This window comes from Theileria parva, chromosome 1, assembly GCF_000165365.1.
Source record: "Theileria parva strain Muguga chromosome 1, complete sequence, whole genome shotgun sequence".
Taxonomy (NCBI): Eukaryota; Apicomplexa; class Aconoidasida; order Piroplasmida; family Theileriidae; genus Theileria; species Theileria parva.
In genome coordinates this window covers 2,155,975-2,170,934 of record NC_007344.1, presented here as the reverse complement: position 1 = coordinate 2,170,934, position 14,960 = coordinate 2,155,975, and the positions used below count along the sequence as shown (strand labels likewise).

The following is a 14,960-nucleotide window of genomic DNA, read 5'->3' as shown; positions in this document are numbered from 1 at the left end:
ATAAAATTTTATTTAGATTATCCGACTGATAGAAAAAATTAAAAAATTATATGCTAGAAATTTTTAAAACAATCACAATTTAAGTCCATTGTATAGAAATTAAGAAGATTAAGTGAGTAGAATAATAATTAAGGTCGACAATTTCGAGTCAAGTTAAGCCATTATAGGTGGGGAATCTTCCCCATTCCTATGTGTTAAATGACCAGTTATAACATTAAATATAGTCTACCCCGCAAGTATTGTTAGGTATATAAGGCTATTTTAAATATTTTTTGGGGTTCATATATATTATTTCGTAATTTTTATTGATAAAGGATCAATCTTCGGCTGATTCTATTTGGGCCCTAGATTTTCAAATTTTTATCCAAATCGGTTTAATTTTATTTTATTTTCAATATAAATCAGTTTAATATACATTCCAGATGGGAAGAGTTATTAGAAGTAAGTTTTTATCCTTTAATTTCATTAATTATACCCCTTCCCACATAATCACACCCAAATTTACCGTAATTATTCCACTTTAACCCTTATCTCTGTTCATTAATGTTCAATTTTATTTGCATTTAATAATTTTTAATTTAGGTCAGAGGAAGGGTAGAGGTTCCGTGTTTAGAGCCCATACCCACAAGAGGAAGGGCCCAGTCAAGCTCAGACGCCTCGACTACGCAGAGACACACGGTTATATAAGGGGTGTTGTAAAGGATATAGTTCATGACCCCGGAAGGGGAGCCCCCTTGGCTAAAGTCGTCTTCAGAAATGCATACAAGTATGGACTTGATAGAGAGTTGTTCGTGGCTGTTGAGGGACTTTACTCAGGCCAATTTGTCTACTTCGGAGCAAACGCATCCCTGGCAGTAGGTAACTGCTTACCACTTGGGAAAATGCCCGAAGGTACAGTGGTTAGCTGCCTTGAGGAAAAGAAAGGTGACAGAGGAAGAGTAGCAAAGACATCGGGAAGTTATGCAACAGTAATTAGTCATTCTGATGATGGAAAAACTACAAGAATCAGGCTCCCTTCTGGAACCAGGAAGACAGTTAGTTCAGCAGCCAGAGGTATTGTGGGAGTTGTTGCCGGCGGTGGAAGAATTGACAAGCCCCTCCTTAAAGCTGGTGTAGCGTATCACAAGTATAAAGCCAAGAGAAATTGCTGGCCTAAGGTCAGAGGTGTGGCAATGAACCCAGTTGAACATCCTCATGGTGGTGGTAATCATCAGCACATTGGACACCCCTCAACAATATCCAGACTTGCTCCGCCAGGACAGAAGGTTGGTCTCATCGCCGCCAGAAGAACAGGTCTCTTACGTGGTAGTAAAAAGAAGAAGTTTGCTAAAGAATCTTAATTTCTTTATCCCCTTGAATTACACAATCATATACCTATACAGTATGTAGCCATTATTAACCTTAATATTGAACAAATGATTAGCATACTTTATAGATAAATTAATTAATGTTTACTAGAGGTTTAATGGTTGTATGAGGCCTAAAATAAATTTAAAAAGCTCAACACCATACTGACATGTATCACTCGAACAATAAAAGAACACATCTGTGACAATTAACTTGTTTAAATCAAATAAACCTCAGTAAATATAATTTTTGCCAACCTCAGGTTTAACTTTTGTTTCAATGATATTTAAAATTAGAGATTCGCAAGGAATCCAAAAATATGAAAATCAATAATCATCTTAATTGAGGTTCATATTTAATCTTAAATTATCCTTGATTTTTTCATTTTTTAAAATTAATATTATTGTAACTAATTTAAAGAACTATTTAATTTAATATGTTCGTATCATTTGGAGAAAAGTTAGGGTTAAAGAGCAGTCCTTCAGTTCTGAGACAAATGAAAAACTTTAGTTCTTCTAGACCTAACCCGTTTGAAAAGGTCAAGAAAACCCTGGCAGGAACCAATAAGAAGTATTTTTCCCTGAGGGATCTGAAAGACCCAAGGCTTTTTGAGCTTCCATTCTCAATCAGAGTACTGTTGGAAGCAGCAGTAAGAAATTGTGATGAATTCAGGTAAGATAATAGAAATTTACAATACATAGTATTTATAAATTATGGTATTTAATATAAAATATTCATAAATGGATTTTATATATAAATGTGTAGCACAACCAGTAATGATGTTGAGAAGATCTTAGGTTGGGCCAAAAACAGCCTGAATCAGACTGAAATCCCTTTCATCCCATCAAGAGTCTTACTTCAAGATTTCACGTATGTTTGTGTAAACTTAATAATATGACTTAGAGGTGTTCCAACAATCGTTGATTTGGCAGCAATGCGAGATTTCGTAGCGAAATCTGGCAAGGATCCAACCAGAATTAACCCTCTGGTCCCAGTTGACCTTGTCATTGACCACTCAGTTCAAGTCGACTTTAGCCGTGACTCCAAAGCCTTGGCTCTGAACCAGGAAACTGAAATGAACAGGAATTCAGAAAGGTTCAGATTTCTTAAATGGGGAGCACAAACCTTTAAAAATACACTCATTGTTCCTCCAGGATCAGGAATTGTTCATCAGGCATCAATCACACATTTTTACTAGATATTACTACCATACATAGAATATTGCTATCACAGATTTTGTCAATGTTATAATGGGTTTTAGGTTAACTTAGAGTTTTTGGCCAGGTGTTTGTTTGATAAGAACGACTTGTTGTACCCAGACTCTGTGGTTGGAACAGACTCCCATACCACCATGATAAACGGGCTAGGAGTTGTAGGCTGGGGCGTTGGAGGAATAGAAGCAGAAGCAACAATGTTAGGACAACCGATAAGCATGTTGCTACCACAAGTGGTTGGATTTGAGCTTGTCGGAAAGCCAAGTGAGAATGTGTTTTCAACTGATGTGGTTTTGGCAGTTACAAGTCTTTTACGCAGCGGAGCAGGCGTGGTAGGGAAATTTGTGGAGTTCTTTGGAGAAGGAGTTAAGTATCTATCTTTAGCAGATAGAGCAACTATTGCAAACATGGCACCAGAGTACGGAGCAACTGTTGGGTTTTTCCCTATTGACCAGCTAACACTCGATTACCTTCTTCAAACAGGTCGTCCAAATGAAAAAGTCGACCTCCTGGAGAGGTACTCTAAGGAGAACCTACTCCACACTTCAAGCAGTAACGCTGGTGAGATCAAGTATAGCACAGTTGTAAGACTTGACCTGAGCACTCTTACCCCAAGTATAGCCGGACCAAAGAGACCTCAAGATAACATACCACTACACCTCGTTAAAAGCAAGTACTCAGAGTTACTAACAAGTAAAGATACAAAGGGTTACGGTTTAGATAAGTTGTCGAACAAAGTTAAATTTACATACAAAGGTGTGTTCAAATTAATTAATAGACTTAACTAAATTTGTATTTAGGCAAGGAGTATGAATTGGATAATGGGTCAGTGGTAATTGCAAGTATTACGTCATGTACCAACACCAGCAACCCGTCTGTGATGTTAGCAGCGGGTCTTTTGGCAAAGAATGCAGTGGAACACGGGCTTTCAGTCAAACCTTACATTAAGACTTCATTATCACCAGGATCCAAAACTGTACCACTTACACAATTATATATTTTTCGAAATTACAAAATATATATTTAATATATTCAATTAAATTTATCACATTATATTTTTAAATATTGAATTAAATTAAATTTAACAGGTAACACGTTATTTGGAGTTGAGTGGACTAATAGGATACCTGGAGAAACTAGGCTTCTACATTGCAGGTTACGGATGCATGACATGCATCGGAAACTCTGGAGAACTCGACCCTGAGGTTACTGAGGCTGTAGTGAATAACAAGCTGGTGGTTTCATCAGTTCTGTCAGGAAACAGAAACTTCGAAGGAAGAGTTCACCCACACACAAGAGCTAACTTTCTGGCTTCACCACCACTTGTAGTTGCATTTGCACTTGCCGGAAACGTCAACTTTGACCTCATGAATGAGCCCCTGGGTGTTAGCACGAAAACCGGGAAGCCCGTTTTCCTTCATGACTTACTCCCAAGTAAGGAAGAGGTGTCTAGTCTTGAGGCTCAGTTCGTTAAGGCCAGCTTATTCAACGATGTTTACCACAACATTACTGAGGGAAGTGACTCTTGGCGTAAACTTAACGCCCCTAAGACAGAGCTGTACCCCTGGGATGAACTCTCAACTTACATTCAGCATCCCCCATACTTCAAAGGCATGCATTTGGATAAACTAAATGAAGTTAAACCCATTACCGATGCAAGAGTTTTACTCCTCCTAGGTACCACTTTATCAATTTATTCATCACTCATTCCCTTATTTATTCCTCCTTCTAATTTCGTTATTTCATTGTTTCACGTGGTCAATTATTTTCAGGTGATTCCATAACCACTGATCACATAAGTCCAGCTGGGAACATTGCTAAGAACTCACCGGCTGCGAGATTTCTTATGGAAAACGGTGTCGAACAGAAGGATTTTAACTCGTACGGGTCCAGGAGGGGAAATGACAAGGTCATGTCCAGGGGCACGTTTGCCAACATTAGGATTAATAACCTTCTCTGCCCCGGGCAAGGCCCCAACACAGTGCACTTTCCCACCAACAAGCTTATGTCTGTCTATGATGCTTCTGAATTATACCAGAGGGACAACACTCCTCTGGTAGTTGTTGCAGGAAAGGAGTACGGCACCGGATCCTCGAGAGACTGGGCAGCTAAGTACCTGATAAATTATTTTTAAAAATACTTTCCAGTTATTCAATTATTTTTTATATAATCGTGTTTATTTGATTGTTTAGGGGGCCTCTTCTGCTCGGAGTTAAAGCCATTTTAGCCGAATCTTTTGAGAGGATCCACAGAACCAACCTTGTTGGATGTGGGATTTTGCCATTACAATTCCTAGATGGCCAAAACGCCACAACGCTTAACCTTACGGGTAATTTCACCTTATGTTTTATACTTTACACTTTAATAATGTTAAAATTAAAATTAAAATTTTTATAGGGACTGAGAAATTTACTGTTCACCTTGGAAGTGATGTTGTGCCTGGTTCTCTAGTCAGGGTCACCACTGACACTGGATTATCATTTGACACTAAATGCAGAGTTGATACACAAATCGAGGTATTCCCTTAATTAATTTATTTTAATTTTAGAGTGAATACTACAAACACGGCGGAATATTACAGTACGTTTTAAGGTCGATTTGTAAGTCAGACTGATTGATTTATAATTTACTCTTGATCCGATTGTATATAGCAATTACTTTTTATAATTTGAAGTTAATTTTTTATAAATTAAACTATCATATCATGAATGTTATAAAAATTATTAAATTAAAATGCTTACTGATTTAAAATCTTAACAATTTGCTCAATGCGGTTGTTGTCATGTCTTGAAATGTACTGGATGGTGGACGTCAAAACAGCGTCCACATCCTCCTTGGAAGTTTTTCCGTGTTTGCAGCCAGGGTAAATGGGGAGCTGAATCCTGTGGTACTTGTTTTCATACTCCTCAAAGAGGCTGGTAAGATGCATGTGCTGCAGCTGAGTGTTATACATGAGGTTCTTGCTGTTTAACAGTATTTGCCAAGTAGAGGAGTTTATAGATCCGGAGTCGTTCTCAGACTTGCTAGTTCCAATACTCAAAAACAAATCCATATTATCCTAAACCATCATTAGTCATGTGAGTTAGGGTTAAATAGGTATTTATGGCGAATGTTATACCTTAACAAGGGTCCTTAAGTTAATATTATAGATATTTGTTAGTTCCTGGAGTGAGACAAGGCTTGGACTTGAGGATACAACTGATCCGTCGACCATGTGGACCTTGTTTATCATATTATAGCCAATATTAGTCAGGTGAGAGTTACTTGGCCCCCTATGAAATTTAGTTAAGGGCTTGAATGCTTAATTACTTAGTTGAATAATTAAATAATTAGAAAAGTTTAATAACATAAATGTAGGCGTAATACCTGACGTAGGTGGGTAATGCACAAGATGACCAGCCCACAAGCCATAAAGGAGCATAAGAAGTTCCGTCAAGTGAACCAACTAAACATTTCATTAGGCTTGATAAATGGTTTAATAGTGGAATATTGTAATATTGTTAAGCGTAATAGAGTAATAATGGGATAAAAATAATGTATGTATTTGTAAAACGTACATTTGGAGTTTCCATAGTTTCGGAATAAGAACATTCCGTAGGGGTTTGATCTAACGTTGGTGGACGTGACCATGCAATGTGGGTATGACTTGGAGCACATGAAGTCGGTTCCAAGGATGTTAATAAAGCTCTTCTTGAACTCCTCAATATAGTAATAATCGAAAATTATGCCAGAGGGAAGGGAATGTGCCCACTTGAATAGGCTGGAGACTATCTGGTTCCACTTGACTCTGAGATCTTTCATTGAGTAACCCTTCAGGAGACAAAGAGCTATCAGAGCTCCAGAACCTGTTCCACAGATATAGTCAAAGTAGTCTGCTAGGTTAATTTTCTTCTTCTTGAGCTCGCTAAGCTTCTTTTCAAGCAAGTATAGTGATCCAATTACTGAAGTTCCCAGGTTCTCACTGTTATCCAATGATAAAACACGGAGACTAATGAATTTATTATATCGTTATTTATTAAATTAAAAGTATATAAGGTTGAATGGGTGAGTAGGTATGGTTAAATTGTTTAATAAATAATGATTAGTGGATTAGTAGGTGATACCTTCTTTTGAATCTAAGTGGAGTTGGTATTGATAGAAGAGGTCCACTGTAAAACAACTTGTATGCCAATTTAGGTTTAGAATCTAAAAATTATTAGTTAAATATATATATTATTAGTTATATACATATTATTAGTTAAATATATAAAATAATTGTTTAGTTTTATGGATAGTATAATACCAAATGCTGATGGTGTTAAAGTGAATTCAAGGAGTTGTCTTTCAGAATTTGAGTAAATGAGAATCATTTTCGTAACATTGGGGCTAAGACTGATGTTACCAGATAACTTAATCTTAAAATTTCCATAATCAACAACATCGTCTAAATTATCATTTAAACCATTGTATAATATATGCATATAAATATGAGTAAGAATATGAATATCGTTATCTGAGTATTAAATACCTATAATTGCAGCTTGGCCTTTGGGTTCATTTACTAGGGAGTATTTGAATCCAATTCTAAAGAGGTAGAAGTCAATGTTGGAGTCATATGGGTACTTAGAGTTTCTGAAAAACAGAGTGTAAAAGCCCTTTCTATTCAGAACTATTGGATTGGTGTCGTGGCCAATGTGTCCAGATGAGAAACACTCTCCCAAGTTATTGAATATCATGTCATAGTCTGTTGACTTCCAGGATACTTTTTTAATCTTTTCTGACTTTTTATCTTTGTGTTTTTCACTCTTATCTCCCTTTTCAGCCTTTTCAACTTCTGTTTTGTCAGTTTTACCTCCTTTTTCAGGATCTGATTTGTCAAGTTTCCCAATATCTTTATCATTATCAGCTTCATTGTTGTGTTTAGATGATTTTGAAGATTTTTTGTCCGATTTTTTATCACTTTTAGAGACCTTTTCATCCTCTGATTCCTGGTCAGATTTATGCTTGGACTTTTTTGACTTCTTATCAGATTTTGATTTATCTTCACTCGATTTCTTGCTGAGTTTGAGGTTCTTGATATTTGGAGATAGGTCCTCATCATCTGATTCTGAATAGGGTTCTTGATCCTCCTTCTTAGTCGCTTCAAACAGTACTCTCGCGCGTTCTTTTTGCTTTTCAACCTCAGAATCTGTGCTGTCGTATTCTTGAACATCATGGAAGTTTACTGAAGGCTCTATTTTTGTATCTAATCTCACAACTTGTTTATACTCGTCAATATCCTTTACGTTTATACGGTCTCCTATCTTATTATCAGCTGAGTTGTTGGTGTGTTTCTCATGTGATTCATCCGAGACTAAACCGTTTTTAGCTGCCGATGAATCCCCGGGAACATAATATGAGAGTGATGACTTGTCTTCATTAGTTTTAATCTTTACTTTTGAATTAACACCTTTCTGGTTTGAAGATTTATGTCCACACTCACCGGAGCATGAGGAAGAGGATGAAGAAGATGAGCCTCCTGAAGATTTTTTAGATGACTTAGCGTTGGCCATGTGACGCGGATAACGTTTAGACCTTTTTGCAATTAACTTGTTGGAAATCTTAACGTAAGGGTCCAATGCCACTGGGATGAAGGTGAAGTCCGGGTCGTATTCACAATTGATAACTCTGTCAAACAATTCATCAATTTCATCTTCAGGTTCGTATACTAAACTGCTAGAATCCTGTCTGTTGGCACCTTCAGCAATATCACCGTTTTCTGAGGTGGTTAAACTTTTTTTGGCTTCGTGAAATTCAATTATTCTAGACTCCAGTTCAGAGTTTACCTCTGATGGTATGTCCGAAAAGTCTTCGTATATAGAGTCGCTTGCAGAATTATCGTTTTGGAGGTTGGGAATGTCATTAGTCCTATCACGGGAGCCTTTTCTACTTTCCCTGGATAGGAAGGATTTTGAAATCATTGTTCTGTCCTGAACAAGCTCAGGGTCGATGAATTGACCCTGGAAGGCTGGGGAATAACCGCCCCCTTGATTATGAAGTGAAAGTAATTCTGGATTTAAATGGTAATACTGGTTAGAAATGGAGCCGTATTGGGCTCCATGTACAAAGGTTTGGGAATTTAATGGGTGGCCGTTAGGGCCCTCAAATCCGTTAAAATTTGACGGAAAACAGTGATAACTATGTGATTTTATTAAATTTTTTACATTAAAATTTTTTACTGCATTTAAATATAAACTTTTCTTATCAAGAACCTCGGACTCCTTGCATACATTTGAACCCTGAATATTGTTGAAAAAATGGTTTTCAGAATCATTTGCAAATTCAACATCACTTTCACATTCTAAAAAGTTATCCTCTGATTCTTTAGAATCTGAAAAACGGTCTTCTTTTTCCTCATCTTTCAATCCGATCATCTTTATGTTCTCCTTTTTTTCAATTAGCATCAATTTATTATCATATTCGAGTCCGTCTGAATGACATCTCGGTGAATCGGCAGATTCTTTATTAAGATGATCATCATGCTTATGATCTTTAGGTGAAACTTCTGATTTGTGGTTCATATGTTACTCGAAGTATATTTCACTATATTATATATGAAATTAAAGTTTTTAAAATTTTTTATGTAATATACAGTTAAAATTAATTTGAAACATTAATAAAATGGTACATTATAAAGATTTATAATGTTAAGCTATGGTTTAGATGTGATTCCTTAGTTCCGATCCCCATCAGTCTCGGAAGTGAATGATATCCAATTTCTCAAACGCTATCGCTCATTTTATTTATTTTTATTTTTATTAAATTATTTTAATTTTTTAAAACAAGAATTTATTTATTTTTTACTTCCACCCCTCAAATTTTTAATAAATTACATATCCGTTATGCACATGATTCCTATAAAATTTTAATCATATTTATTAATTTTAATATCAACTTCATTAAAATGTTTTTAAATAATTCTTTGAAGTCTTTGAACCGTATCGGTTATAGATTTAATAATTTGAAGAATACATCAAGCGTATACACAAATTTCCGTAGATTATCTTCATCTTCCAAAACACAAAATCAACAAGATTTTTGTAGTCAACCATTTGAAAGTAAATTATTCAAGGACTATGCAGAATTCTCAGTTAACTCTTATAAATCCAGCAAGGACTCAGTGGATTCTGAAATGACACATCTCTTAGCCACCCATAAACTTTTACTGTTCATGGAAGGCTCTGTGGATGCTCCAAAGTCTCTTTGCGCTGGCAATATTGTTAAGATGTTCACTCTATTACAAGTATTGAACTTTCATACTCTGGATGTTCTATCAAATCCGCCGGTCTTTGGATTTCTGTGCTCCAAATTGTAATTTTTATTCATTTTACTAGTTATACACCATTTAAAACATAGCTGAGTCTAATTTCGTTTAGTGGTGAACCTGTGAGGAATATTTTGTTCAAGGATGGAGTTCCATTTGCTGGACATGACGAGCTTTTGGAGCTTTTTAAGCGTGGTAAACTACTTCAAGCATTGGAAGTTCCCAAAACTACATATAAAACAACCACCCCAAAGGAATTTGCTAACCACTTGCCAATCGCAAATTATTAATTTAAAATTAATATTTTACTATTTTCTACTATACTATATATAATATACTATATAATATGTAATGTATAATGTGCAATATACAGTTGTAACAACATTATGCTGGCTGTGGATTCTCTTGGTTCTGTTCAGGTTGAGGTAGAAGATGCATCATGAAGCCAAAACGGTAAATGTTATTCCAGTAATCAATGCATCCACTAACGCCAAACCCATTGTAATCTTGTGTTTGCATGGCAATCCGACCACAACTGTCAATGTTACCCTGGACTCTGGCATGCCTAAACAGGTATTCCCAGCCCTAAAAATTGATGAAATTTTTATAAAAACGTACCACTCTAAGTGCAGACTCTTTGATTGAAGGGGATAACTCAAGTTCTGTAGCCAATGATAAGCGGTCGTTGACCTTTCTGGTGTATTGCACTCTGGCACAGTTGATTTCCTTTTTCGAAAAGTCCATGTGCTTGAAGTCAGGCTGTCTGGTAAGTTGGCCTAATCTCAATAATTACTTAAATAAACTAACAGGTAAAAATGTTATCACCCCGAACATATCTTGCAGACAAAGAACCGATAGAAGCTCCATTAGCGTCCTGAATAAAATTAATTGGTGGTTAACTTACAATATATGTTACTTCAGACCCAACTGTAAAACAGGGTAGGATCTGGTGTGTATAACAGATATTCCATATAAAGGTTCCTAAATCATTATTATAATCCGAGATACTGAGAATTCGTGAAATATTGTAACTGGGTAGAAAATACCTTGCCAACAACACTTTAATGTGGCAGTCCAGTAGTCTGATAGGTAATCAGCTCCCACTTCAAAGGTGCTTTGATTATCAATTTTGAGTCGTGAATTTGTGACTGCCTTAAGCTCTAGTCTATTTCCCAACTTGGCAAAGGCTCTAAAATAAATTAAAACACAATCAGGGCTTACTTGAGGGCGATATTTCCGTCCAATCCCACCTTGAACATGAGGAACTTCTTCCCATCATCGCTTGCGTAGTTGGCTCCAATCTGGTATATATAACCAACGTCCTTTAGGAGTGTTCCTAAGTAAAGGGAATGACTAGCTTGGAGATTTTTAGTGATCTGCCTATCGGCTTCTAGTCTAAACCCATCATAGTTATCCTGGGTGATAACATTTTTGTACTCTCGAGCCAAGTTCTCGTAAACGAGTAGGTCGAAACTGAAACAAGTTAGTTAATTATGGGCTTACGGTGATGGCTGCGGATGCTGTTGGTCCTCCTTAGATTCTTGTTTCTCTTCAGAGCAGTGTGCTACACTCAGTAGTGATTGGAATCTCTCGGAAATGAAGCCATTTATGGATTTAGAGTCCAGAGTTTTGGTTTTAACAGGATTCTTAATTTTATATTCTTTAAAGTTTTGAAAATAATCTTTAAAGATATTTTCAGAATTGGGCTCCCTCTGATCATTAAACGAGATACCCTTGAAGGTATTGTTAAAGAGTGAGGAACCAGCTCCAAATGATCGAATCCAAGACATTTCTTAGTTTTTCAACAATTAAGTTACAGAATTTATTTTATTATTATATGTACATTATGTTTTACGAAATACTGGCCTAAATTTAATATACTAGAGGGATTAGGCCTCCACTAAGATTCTAGTGTGATTAAACAAAAACTACAGTTAATTTAACTAAACGAGATTATGTACAAAATATTGTTATATAATTAATGCGATTTGGGGTTTAAAAAGATTTTAAGTACTCCAAATAAAAATATTTACATGATTGGTGTAGTCAAACCCCCATCATACAATCAAATATTCACAATATAAAAGAGTAAAATTAAATAAAATCAGATTATATTACTCCTTTTATAAATTCTGAACTATAAAAACTTGATCATTGACTTAAATTGATGTTTTCCTTATTTCTAACATTTAATCGTTATCAAATATTTAATTTACTGTATCTAAAGGCCAAATTTACACTTTAAACTCCCTTCTGTGTGGATTTCAGTTACTTATAAAACCATTTTACATAATCTTCAGACCCTCAGTGCTTTTACAATTTCATTATACACATCAGAAGAGATTGTTACACATCCCACCTCAGCCATTTCCTTCTTCCCCTACACATACCATTTATCACCCCTTAACATACCCGAGCTTGATTTGCAAGAAGTTTCTTTTTTCTAGAAGGGTCACCTCCACTACATTTTTCAATCACGTTCTTCTTAATAGCAGGAATATATGATGAAGCAATTACCCTCTTGCCAATAGCTGCTTGGACTGGCACCTTGAACTGTCTACTGGGCACCAGTTTAACAAGCGTTTCAACAATAAACTTGCCTGGAAACAATTAATTCCTGTACTAGTTACCTCTTTCGTATGCTTTGTTCTTTGGTATGACCACTGCTAGACCCTTCGCTTCAGTGCCGTTTAAGAGAATTTTCATCTTGCACAGTTCTATGGGTCGATAAAAGACCCCTTCATAATCGTAGGATCCGTAACCGTTTGTGACTGCCTTTAGTTTATTGAAGAAGTCTGAGAGTATTTCGGAGAGCGGAACCTCGTATTCCAATATTTTCATGTTCGTGTCCTTAATTTTGTACTCATCGTTTAACTTCCCCCCCATTCTGCCCATCATACTAATCACAGCTCCAGAGCAACTAAACATGTTTTTAATGAATATGAAAATACTCTTCTGGGACCCTCAGAGTCACATCTGTCCACGGCTCCTCACTACTCTTAATGATAACATCGTCCGGCCATTTAGACGCGTCATCAACAGTTATTACAGTTTTATCCCTCAGAGTACACCTGTATGGTACAGAAGGTGATGTTACTATAACTTTGGTGTCAAATTCTCTTTCAAGCCTCTCCACTGTCACATCTAGGTGAAGTAACCCATTAAATCCACACTTGAAACCAACTCCAACCATACTTGATTCGGACCTCTCAAAGTGAAAGGAATGATCATTCAACTTAAGTTTTTCCAGAGCAGATTCGAGCTTGGTAAAATCTCCTCCTATGCATGGGAATATTCCTGCAAAGACCGTGGGCTTGGAGTTTTCGAATTTATTTATGGGCTCAACAAGATTTTTCCTGAGAATAAATTGCTCAAAAGTCACAAATGAATACTTAATTACCATACTTCATAAATGAATAGTTAATTATCATACTTCACAAATGATTTTAGTGAAATTGTGTCTCCGACACGGACTTCATTGGTCCTCTTGATCCCAGCCGTTAACCAACCTACTTGTCCGGACCTAGTAATTTTATAAATCGGTCAATTAACTAACTGCAAAGAATTCGTTTGTTTCATTTCAGGCAACAAGACTCCTAGTCCAGTCACTTTTGAGGTTATATTTGCATTCATCAGCGTAATTTCATCCCCAACCTTGGCAGACCCTTCAAAAACCTAAAAATCTCAGTCTCACTTACACAACGTACTCTGATGTAACAAATTGCTCCTTTGTAGGAGTCATAAAAGCTGTCAAAAACAAGTGCTCTAAACGGTTTTTCTAAGTCCACTTTTGGAGGAGGGATTGTTACAACGATTGTCTCAAGTATATCCTGGATCCCAATACCTAAAAGGTATAATTAGTATTGAGGTTACCCTCTTTGGCCGAAGCTTTTAGAATCTCTGAGTCTTTGAATCCAAACAGCTTTTTCAGTTGTTCAGCTGTAGATTTGAAATCGCAGTGCTATTCAAACTGTTATAAATGGTAGAATACCTGTATATCGATTTTATTTACTACTGGTACTATTTTTAGGCCCTTCTCAATTGCTATGTTTGCTGTGGTAACAGTCTGGGCCTCTATACCCTTTGTACCATCAACCACTAGTACTGCTCCTTCACAGGCTGAAATTGACCTTTGAGCCTCGTGATTAAAGTCAATATGGCTAAAACATGTTAATAATCCTTAAATTACCCTGGAGTGTCGATCAAGTTTAGTGTGTACGTTTGGTCGTCCAAAATCGACTTGTACTTGATTCTAGCAGTTTGCAACTTAATAGTAATTCCTCGTTCTCTTTCTAAATCCATATTATCCAGGTACTGTGCCTTTAATCGGTCAGGTGGTACTGAAAACTTATATTAGTATTGATCCGAATACCTGATTTGGTAAACTCCAAAAACCTATCAGCCAATGTTGACTTCCCATGGTCTACGTGAGCAATGATACAAAAGTTTCTAATCAGTTCTGGGACTACTGGTTCTTCTTCTAAAAACTCGGGGGCTTTTGCAAACTTTGACAAATCTCGATATTTGAGTTCATTTTTAAAAATATTTAGAGAATTCTCATTTATAAAAGCAGTAACAGTGTGTTTATTTGTATTTTTATTCATAATATTCCCACACCCATGATTTTTATAAAGGAATCTTCCATTGTTCGTGTCGAACAAGTTAAAATTTGAACCATTTGTGTTGCTTGTCGTAGAAGTATTATAATACAATGAAATTGATAAGGAAATTGTTGTTACAATGTAAATAAGAAGATATTTATATAACATTAGAAGAAAAAGGATCCGTATTTTGTAGTTTCATAATTAATTGTGTAATGAATAAGATTCGCATTCATAAATTATAACAAAATCTGTACTCTAACAAAATTAACAATTAAAAAATATATTACAATAATAAAAGTTCAAAAATAATGTTAATACAACTTATTATTATTTATTAAGTTTGATAAGGCACAACACAAATACATCAATACCAGTCATCTCACAATACATATTCTAATACAGAAACGTATTAAAAATAATTTAACTATGAGAGTTTTGTCAGCTAATTTTAGGCAAATGTGTAATGTTTTAGTTCAAGTTTTCATCAACTAATGATTTCAACATGAAATTTTT

At 35.8% G+C, this 14,960-nt stretch overlaps 6 protein-coding genes across 6 annotated transcripts; 3 read left to right on the top strand and 3 right to left on the bottom strand.

Moving 5' to 3' along the window:
* The first annotated feature begins 218 nt into the window (after positions 1-218).
* Rpl8 (60S ribosomal protein L8) lies at positions 219-1,358 on the top strand. Its single transcript, XM_761479.2, has 2 exons — positions 219-441; positions 583-1,358. The coding sequence occupies exons 1-2, from the start codon at positions 423-425 to the stop codon at positions 1,338-1,340; spliced, it is 777 nt and encodes a 258-aa protein (XP_766572.1). The 5' UTR covers positions 219-422; the 3' UTR covers positions 1,341-1,358.
* A 177-nt stretch (positions 1,359-1,535) lies between these two features.
* aco1 (aconitate hydratase 1) lies at positions 1,536-5,202 on the top strand. Its single transcript, XM_061305131.1, has 10 exons — positions 1,536-2,019; positions 2,113-2,217; positions 2,251-2,521; positions 2,609-3,317; positions 3,362-3,537; positions 3,650-4,238; positions 4,334-4,673; positions 4,754-4,890; positions 4,959-5,077; positions 5,110-5,202. The coding sequence occupies exons 1-10, from the start codon at positions 1,784-1,786 to the stop codon at positions 5,173-5,175; spliced, it is 2,748 nt and encodes a 915-aa protein (XP_061161700.1). The 5' UTR covers positions 1,536-1,783; the 3' UTR covers positions 5,176-5,202.
* A 70-nt stretch (positions 5,203-5,272) lies between these two features.
* On the bottom strand, positions 5,273-9,231 carry TpMuguga_01g02595 (Patatin-like phospholipase family protein). The gene is made up of 7 exons (XM_761477.2): positions 7,069-9,231; positions 6,844-6,984; positions 6,665-6,746; positions 6,119-6,549; positions 5,928-6,006; positions 5,680-5,833; positions 5,273-5,619 (listed from the first exon to the last, which is right to left on the bottom strand). The coding sequence occupies exons 1-7, from the start codon at positions 9,098-9,100 to the stop codon at positions 5,299-5,301; spliced, it is 3,240 nt and encodes a 1,079-aa protein (XP_766570.2). The 5' UTR covers positions 9,101-9,231; the 3' UTR covers positions 5,273-5,298.
* Positions 9,232-9,304: 73 nt separating this feature from the next.
* On the top strand, positions 9,305-10,159 carry TpMuguga_01g01047 (uncharacterized protein). Its single transcript, XM_761475.2, has 2 exons — positions 9,305-9,890; positions 9,956-10,159. Exons 1-2 carry the CDS (start codon positions 9,484-9,486, stop codon positions 10,131-10,133), a joined length of 585 nt encoding a protein of 194 aa, XP_766568.1. The 5' UTR covers positions 9,305-9,483; the 3' UTR covers positions 10,134-10,159.
* A 52-nt stretch (positions 10,160-10,211) lies between these two features.
* Positions 10,212-11,868, bottom strand: TOM40-1 (mitochondrial import receptor subunit Tom40). Its single transcript, XM_761474.2, has 7 exons — positions 11,347-11,868; positions 11,065-11,316; positions 10,890-11,032; positions 10,748-10,824; positions 10,651-10,717; positions 10,462-10,619; positions 10,212-10,428 (listed from the first exon to the last, which is right to left on the bottom strand). The coding sequence occupies exons 1-7, from the start codon at positions 11,631-11,633 to the stop codon at positions 10,228-10,230; spliced, it is 1,185 nt and encodes a 394-aa protein (XP_766567.1). The 5' UTR covers positions 11,634-11,868; the 3' UTR covers positions 10,212-10,227.
* A 69-nt stretch (positions 11,869-11,937) lies between these two features.
* Positions 11,938-14,763, bottom strand: TpMuguga_01g01045 (elongation factor 4). The gene is made up of 11 exons (XM_061305130.1): positions 14,216-14,763; positions 14,033-14,183; positions 13,835-14,003; positions 13,717-13,804; positions 13,551-13,687; positions 13,400-13,518; positions 13,277-13,366; positions 12,795-13,199; positions 12,474-12,763; positions 12,256-12,443; positions 11,938-12,223 (listed from the first exon to the last, which is right to left on the bottom strand). The coding sequence occupies exons 1-11, from the start codon at positions 14,610-14,612 to the stop codon at positions 12,140-12,142; spliced, it is 2,118 nt and encodes a 705-aa protein (XP_061161699.1). The 5' UTR covers positions 14,613-14,763; the 3' UTR covers positions 11,938-12,139.
* Between the last annotated feature and the right edge of the window lie 197 nt (positions 14,764-14,960).